The sequence below is a fragment of the Populus alba genome, chromosome 5 (genome assembly GCF_005239225.2).
Source record: "Populus alba chromosome 5, ASM523922v2, whole genome shotgun sequence".
Lineage (NCBI taxonomy): Eukaryota > Viridiplantae > Streptophyta > Magnoliopsida > Malpighiales > Salicaceae > Populus > Populus alba.
This window is the reverse complement of record NC_133288.1, coordinates 4,237,011-4,245,528: the sequence shown is the minus strand read 5'-3', so window position 1 is coordinate 4,245,528 and position 8,518 is coordinate 4,237,011. Positions and strand designations below refer to the sequence as shown.

The 8,518-nt window shown below is 32.5% G+C and overlaps 1 protein-coding gene across 5 annotated transcripts; it reads right to left on the bottom strand.

Moving 5' to 3' along the window:
- Positions 1–4,174: 4,174 nt before the first annotated feature.
- On the bottom strand, positions 4,175–8,197 carry LOC118032505 (probable serine/threonine-protein kinase WNK7). 5 transcript variants are annotated; one of them, XM_035037224.2, is made up of 8 exons: positions 7,940–8,193; positions 7,330–7,444; positions 7,038–7,075; positions 6,613–6,840; positions 6,294–6,514; positions 5,918–6,075; positions 5,387–5,822; positions 4,175–5,293 (listed from the first exon to the last, which is right to left on the bottom strand). In XM_035037224.2, the coding sequence occupies exons 2-8, from the start codon at positions 7,414–7,416 to the stop codon at positions 4,449–4,451; spliced, it is 2,013 nt and encodes a 670-aa protein (XP_034893115.1). In that variant the 5' UTR covers positions 7,417–7,444; positions 7,940–8,193; the 3' UTR covers positions 4,175–4,448. The 5 variants fall into 5 exon arrangements, with proteins under 5 accessions (XP_034893115.1, XP_034893120.1, XP_034893125.1 ...); XM_035037229.2 differs by having other exon boundaries at positions 7,330–7,435; XM_073409541.1 differs by having other exon boundaries at positions 4,443–4,595; positions 4,730–5,293; positions 7,330–8,197.
- Between the last annotated feature and the right edge of the window lie 321 nt (positions 8,198–8,518).

Here is an 8,518-nt window from a genome sequence, read left to right as displayed (position 1 = left end):
CCTTTATTAGCTCTTTCGATTTCTTAATCTATTAAGTAATTTGATTAATACTTGAAATACTGTGGTGTAAAGCACATAATCAGATATATAATATGAACAAAATGATTGCTTACACATTAAATATCCTTGTCAATACCCAGAATTGCCCCATTTTTAAGGCCGATATGGATATTCTAATCCCATTTCGATTTCTTTTTTTATTCTTTTCCCCTGATTTTTTTTTAAGGCTGATATGGATTTCCCCTGATTTTTCTATCATTAGATTGATACCCCTCTACCATGTTAATTAAAAATAACTTTTTTTTTTTTTTATATATATAACCATGTGAGGTATAGCTTAATTGGTTAAGTTTTGGATTTGCTTTTCAGATGTACTAGTTCGAGTCCTACAAATTTCATGATCATTTTAAAGTCTGTAAAATTAATTGAAATACGTGCAAATTGACTCAGATATTCATGTTAATTTTAAAAAAATAATTTTTTTTTTGGAACAACACTTTTTATATATTCTCTTACTATATGAACTATGATGTGTTTGGATTAGAACCCCTCTTGTCACCATCATTGAAACTCTTCTTTGTAACCACTTAATTAACTTAAAATATCAATAAAATAATTATTTCATCCTTGTAAATAACATTTTAATATCAAAAACCATTTTTAAACACAAATTAAATTCAAGATTTTGAGTTTTAATTTTTGAGTTTAAAATTTCCAAGCTTCAAAATAGTCAAATCCGGTGAAAATTGGTTTGAATAAACTTGCATCGACAAAACTTTTATACGATGAATAGTGGTATTGTTGTTGATATTGGATGAAACCTAATAAAAGGGCCTCCAATTATAGCTCATATATTAAAATAAAAAATATATAAAAGGTGTTAATCGGAAAAAAGAAACGAAATAAAGGGTCTATTAGTAGTTTAACATGGTGAAGAAAATATTAAAAAAAAGAAAAAAAGTCTCCATCCAAATAACCAATAATTAAAGGAGGTGCATGTTTGTACGGATTTACCTCCTAATCACTATAAGCTAACATTGAGACATTAGTCTAATGATAAGAACAGGTGTCCTCCATTCTCATCTGGGGTTTAATTCTAAAGTCGTGTTGCGAGGAGTGAAATTATCAGCAGAGATGTACATGATCAAAATAATATAGAATTCAATCAAATATATCTATCAATTTAAATTATTTTTTCATTACCCCCAACTAAAAAAAAGATACTAATTAAAATACAAAACTCAAGGTTTTAATCATATAAAAAAATATTAATTGAAGATACAATACCTAGCAATTAATTATCATATAAAATTGGATGAACTATGTTTTTTGGTCCGTGCATGATATATATCACGCATGACTTGAAGCTAATATATTTCGATCTATTTTTCTTTCTGGCATAACTACATAGGGTAGTTTGTGGTTTTTATTTCTTATTTTATTTTAAATTTTGGTAAAGCAAAGTGAAGTAGAGTGAAAGTAGATCAAAAACTATGATAATTACTGTGAAATTTGGGCTCATAATTAGCTATAATGTAGAAATATGACTCCAAAAATCGCTTTCCTTTTCATTTCATCCTTCTTGCAGTATTTCCTAAAGTTTAAAAACTTAAAGAAGAAGCATTGTATAAGACACCTAATTTGCCAATCACCTTTACTAAATGATGCTGCAATAACGTGCAACAAAGCATTATTTACAGCACAATTCTTAATGGAGATGGAATTATTGCTTAAAATACTCAAAAAATAAAAAAAGAATTCACATGCAATGATAAAAATCATGTGAGAGAAATGGAGCTTAAGAATGTAGATCACATAGATAAATACCATTAGTTGACCATGACCCAAACATGATTTTCAAAGTTTGGTTGTGGTTATTTTTTAAAATGCTTTTCGTACCGAAATGAATCAAAATAATATATTTTTTATATTTTTTAAAAATTATTTTTAAGATTAATGCATCAAAACGATTTAAAAATACATAAAAAAATTAACTTTTATATATAAAAAAATAAAATTTTAAAAAACATGATTTACACGCGTTAGATCAAGATGGCCATCCTGAAAACTGAAGCTTTTGTATTTTATACACAGCATGTTCCTGTTCATTGACAAGAGCTCAATTCAATTATTGCACAACCAAACGTGTCCTTAATCATTTGACCTATCAGAAATATATATATATGACAGACAATTAAGATTCTAACCAACATTCTTCCTTGATCTACTGTAACATGCATCGAACACTTTGTATTATAGATTTTATTTTCTTCGCGCCCCCATTTCCCATAAATAAAGATTCGATGCGAATGCTATCTCAAGTTTTTTTTTTCTTTTTTTTTTTTTAAAAACTGATCTACTAGATTTTGGATTTAACCAGAGATGATCATCCTTGTCGCTCTCTAATTTGGTACATAAACGGGAGATAATTAGAATTATGCCAGCCTTTAATTCGGAGAAAAATTATTTACAGCTTTATAAGGGAGTTGATGCATGGGATGGAAATTTGTCATCATTGCTCCAAAAGATTATGGCATGGACGTCCAGCACATCAACCATTCGAATGATCTCTTAGGGGTGACCATCCTTCTTCAAGTAGAAATAGAAATGATAATCTCATCCATTCCATCTGCTACCCGATTTTTTCTAATTTATTTAGATTGAGTTTTTATTCAAATGAAATGATGGTAAAAACTAGCAGTTTTAGAGTAAATTTCTACATTTTTAAGACACGAGATACAAGAAAACATGTTTTTTTCTGTTTTTATTATTACTTATGAGACACCAACGAAATGTTATCAAGGATTATACGAGCTATATTAACAAGCACCCATGCTAGCGCTCTCAGGATCCTGCGTAGTTACAGAGAAATAAAACTGGAATCTGGCATTAAAATTGGAAATTCAAGAGTGCGAGTCCTTATTCAGAAGCTGGATCACACTTGTAACACGAGTAGAGATATATAGATGAAAAATACTTCACAATATTTTGCTGTGTTGATATAAACCTTTTCCAGATGGCAAGTTTGAGCAGCAGATTAACGATAGCATTTCCAGATATAGGGTTAACATAACCTGTTCAAGCAAGAATCCAGTAAGCAATAGATATGAACTAGACTGAAGAATATTATTCACTAAACAAGCCAATTAGAGGGTACCTATAGATAGTTTTGCCAAGACAGAGCCTGCTTTTAGCGCATCAGCAATCTTTTGAACTGTTCTTGTAGGGATAGGACAATGCTCTGTATTCAAGTTGTACAGTGCTATAAAAATACCATTTTTTAACGTGTAATATATTAAAATACCATTTTTTTTTTTCATGTTTTAACAATGGTTGGAGCATATAATATTTACGAGCTCAGTGATGATAAACCATGTTCAAAGGATGCACCAATGTCTCAAGATGTTAGACCAATGTCTAAACGTTTTGCTTGATAACCTATTAATTCTTTTTAACAGAATGCTATTCCTCTGCTACGTAGATTGTTATTATCAATAAAGATAGAAATATTCCAATGGTTTGAGTTTTCTCCATTCGTTGTTATTGCGATTCCAGGAACTGGGAGCACATTTGGAAGCGACTGTTGATAAACACTGCCAAAGTAAGCGTAACGCAATTAGCAATCTACTTCACAAGGGAAACAATACACTTCAGCTTTTGAGCTATATATATGTTTGTGCACCAGAAATCCATATGCAGAAATATCTGGTTTGCTTGCCCACTTAACTTGCAATTGAAGAAGAAATACCTCAGTAATAATAGAAATGGAATTTTAAACTCTAAATAAGGTAATCATTCCTGATTTAAGCCAAAAATAAAAGAATTTCATGAAAACGCACATCCATTAGAAGTAGCAACATCCTCCTCTGAGAATCTATTGAGCCTTCTCTAGAGCAGTCTACCTCATCATGCCTTTCATCTTCATCACCTGAAAGGATTACTCTTATACGTTTACGGTCAAGATTTGTCTGCTGATCATTATCTGATCTTTATCAACTGGTGTCATTCCCCTGATATTTTAGGCTAACTATGTCATTTTTCAAAAACAAATCTCTAGTTTCAAACAAAATTCTTTTTTACAATCAATTCGTAGAGATAAAAAACATCGAATAGATCACAAATGGTCTAGGTCGTAGATTCCTTGACTAATTGAGCTTAAGCAAGAGATAAAATGTACATTATAAAAAGAGTGTGTTTTGCATTAAAAATTGCTATGCAGTAATGATTAACCAATCCATTCTTCCATTCACCTTGACCTCTTTAAATATGCTCGAGGGGTGAAAAATGGAAGTGACCTGACTATTTCAAGTTGGACCTCCGGTGTGGGGGGAAAAAGAAAAGGAAAGAGAAGTTCCATTTACACTTGATTTTTCTCCTCCAAAAGAAAGTATTTGAACTTTCAACAAAGATTGAAAGGAAAAAGAACTGAAGCAAACTTGAAGTAGAGACTAGTGAAACGACTGTACATTCTTCTGAGACAAACTTTTTGTTGTCTCCTGGATAGCTTCATGCCTTCTTTTGGATATTTCTTTCATTGCTTCCTGATACTGCAGTTCAATCTTTCCCAGCTCTCTTCTCAACTCCTCATTGTCATCCTTGCAAGATGAAGAGGAAACATCAGATGCGTAACCAGAAGAGATGAAGCCATTCATACCAGCGTTGAAAAATTTGCCCCCGTCATCAATTGATGCAAGGATTTCCCTTTCAGTTAAAAAATCCCGCAAGATACCTCTCAAGCCATTCCCATCGAAGTTCACAGGTCCTGAATCTGTGGACATGTATGAAGTAAAGGAGAGCTTTCTATCATTCAATTCACTCGAGTTTGCTGAAACATATGACATTTCAGAATGCTGATCTTCGGCTGCAGGTGGATTCTGGCTATCAAAATCATCAAGATTGGACATCAAATCATCAAGTTTCACTGTACAGGGGCTTTCTCCTACTGTTGGAATCGATCCACCAAGAGAATTGTGGCGACTTGAACACCTTGAATGATTGGCAGCATCATGAGCATTTTGGAAAGGAGCCACAGCCATCTTTCCATTTCCCAATGAATGCAAGTCCTTCGACTGGACCCTAGGGGTTTGTTCTCTACTTGGCGGCACTAGATGCTCAATGTGAACACCAGGTTTCCAATTGGGTATTAATTTCAACAACAACAAATCAATCAACTCTGCTATGAATTTAACATTTTCAACTTCGAGTTCCAATTGCTCAACCATTTCACTTGAAACTGATAGCGCAGTATCACCATCAAGGTAGAATAGGAAATGGATATTCCTTACACGAGCACCTGTATTTAAGGAACAAATATGGAGTCCTGTTCTTATGAAAAAACAATGGAGAAGATGAGATTGGGAATTAGTTACAATAAGAATATACTTACCATTCTGATCAGCCATTCGAAGTATTAATGATACGGAGTTTTCATCATTTCCTTCACCTCTTAACAGGAAAACATTGCCTCTCTTTGCCCTTCGAACCTCCAAGCATAGAGAATGGGTATCCTCATCAACAGAATTGTTAAAAGAAGTGATAGTGGGCATCTCAGGATCATGACTCAAATCCATGGAGGGGGGCTTATTCCGTGCAGTTGCAGGTCCTTCTGACACCAAACAACGATCTCCAATAGCTGTCATCTTCGACATCAGAATATCAGAACGAGGGATGGAAGAATTCCTTGCAAATCCATTCACATCGAGAAAAGGGTCCATCAGAAGCTCCTTTGCTGGCAGTCTTTCAGATGCTGGTAGTAAACACTTTTCAATAAATTGTTTTAAATCTGGATCTTTAACCTTAGATAGGGAAGCAGGCTTTATTCCCTACAAAAAACTCAGGAATGAGATAACTGGCAAACCTTGTAAGAAACATAATTTACAGTTAAATGAAACAAAAGCATGTTATCCATTGCACTTACAGATGAAACTTTCTTATATATCTGAGCTGAGTTCCTACATTCACTGTAAGGATATTCAAAAGTGACCATCTCCAGCATGCACATTCCAAAGGAATATATATCAGCTAACTCATTGTAGTTCTCGTCATACAGCTCAGGTGCCATAAATTCAGGGGTTCCTAATAACAATCATTGACAAACCCATTCAATAGGCCCACATCAATTTAGGAAAAGGTGTACCATGTAAGAATACAATTATGGAAATAAAGAAAAACTCCAAAGGACCTATCAAAATGAGAATGATTCTGGTTAGATCAGAATATCTGATAAAGTATGATGATGCACCAAATCTACATCATGTACAAGCAATATCAAGGGACAGACACAAAAGAAATACCTATTACACTTTTCGCATTAGCCTGCTCCATGACAGTTGCCAAACCAAGATCTCCGATTTTAACTTCTCCTTGATTACCATTGATAAATATGTTGTCGCACTTTAGATCTCTATGTATAATCGGTGGATCATGATTATGAAGATAGTTCAAACCATTCAAAATCTGTCTTGCCCAACCCTTCACAGCCTTCATTTCAATCTTTCTGTGTTTCTTACAGTATCTGCAACACAAATTAAATCAACTACCACAGGGCTAATTTCACCACAAAAAAAAAAAAATCAAGTCACAATGGACAATTAAGAAAGAAATTAGACTTACTGTCTCAGGCTACCCGAAGTGAATAGCTCGGTTATAATATTAACAGTCTTCTTTTTATCGTCAATCCATGAATTGTAAAACCTTACAATATTACTGTGTTTCAATGTTTTCAGGAGATGCATTTCAGAATATAGCCTCTCCAAGTCATCAGGCGACTGCAACACCTCATCAATCCTAACTTGGTTCCACGCAACTTCAATTCCATTAACTTCATCAAATGCCTTGTAGCTAAACCGGCAGTACAAAATAAGGATATAATCCAAATCAAAAGATGGAGAAAAATTTGTATCACAAAGGGGTTTTGATATTCCAAAAGTAATTATGCTAAAATGCTCCTCAGTTAGATTTCATCAGTTAATATAAAAAGAATTAACTAATAAACAATTAAATAGCAACAAGTTCACTGAAACAAAATAAGAGGATACACTGTCTTGAAAGCACCCTTCCCTAGCACCTCCTTGTACTGTTCAAACCAACATGCTATCGGTTAACAAACAATAGAACAGAAACCAAACCACATAGACATTCAATTTCATAAACGTTAAAAGATCAGCCAAACTAATAAGCTACAGATTCTAATCGTGAGCTACCCATGTAGACTTCAGTAATATAAGAGATCTCTTAAAATAAAAAGTAGCCTGTCACTTCTCATTTAAAACAAAAACAAACTTAAGACTACATAACCAAATAGCAAAATAAGAAAAACCAAAACATTACCCGAATGTACCGACAAGTTGGATCAATCTCAAGAACATCCGGATCAGGAGGTTCCGAATGCGAACCGCCATCTTCTGAACTTTCCATATCAGCAAACCTTACAATTCTAACAACTCTAAAATGTAAAGTTTTTTTAAAAAAAAAAGAAAAGAAAAGAAAAAGAAAAACCCACCAAACCCAGATTCCCAATATTAGTGATTCATAAAAAAAAACAAATTAAACTCTAAAAAGCTTCTACTGAAGCATAAAATAAGCCAAGAACAGCCCAATACCTACATTCATTCATAATTAAATTCTCAACCGTAATTTAATACATCAAATCCAAATTAAACTCCCTTAAAGCTTTCCATAAAAGCATAAATCATCAAAAATAGAAAAGAAAATCAAAACCTACATTCATTCAACAATGAGCACAGACATGATACCATAACTTCACAAGATAATCAAGGCCCACGATTTTTAAGCTAAAAATATTCATTACCCAAAATCCAAAAATCAAAATTAAACATCAATTTTTTTTTAAAAAAACCCACATAATAAATTGACAAAATTTCACAAAAATAAACACAACCCAGATTCAGATATCAAAATTGAGCTTCTGGGTTTTTACCTGAATTGAGAAATCACACCAAATTCTCCTTCTTTGCCTACTATGCTTGATAAAAACCAACAAAAAATTAAAAAAATATTTTTTTTCTTATACCGGGTGATATTTAAAACAGAATAAAACCTAACCCTAGTTGAAACAATTATTGTTTTGATGAAAAAAATTAATAAATCAGCCTCTTTTCTAATCAAAAAGTTCTATGAAAAAAAAATAGCGAAAGCTTGGCAGGTAATAAAGAATGTATATTTATACTTATCTATTTAACATTTCTAATTAAAATAAAATATTGTTTTTGTTTTTGTTAAGGTTTACTGCCTGTGATTTTTCCCATGAAACCATTAAATATATGGAGTTCAGTTATTGGTTGGGGTTGGGGTGTATCCATGAGGTGGAGTTTCCTTACTGGTTGGTGAAGGATAATGTATTGATTATTGAATTCTAATTAGAATTTGTTGATGAAAATATATTTCTAACAACAATTTAATTTAAAATTTTGTATTCATATTTATATATGGATTTAAAAGTAAGAATATAGAATTGTAAAAAGATAATGTATTACTAAGAATATATTTATGAAAATAT

Coding starts and splice junctions, on each gene's coding strand:
- LOC118032505 (XM_035037224.2), bottom strand. CDS start 7,416: ATGGAAAGTTCAGAAGATGGCGGTTCGCATTCGGAACCTCCTGATCCG. Junction 7,076..7,329: donor CAACTTGTCGGTACATTCGG/GTAATGTTTTGG, acceptor TGGTTTGAACAG/TACAAGGAGGTGCTAGGGAA. Junction 6,841..7,037: donor AAGGGTGCTTTCAAGACAGT/GTATCCTCTTAT, acceptor CTGCCGGTTTAG/CTACAAGGCATTTGATGAAG.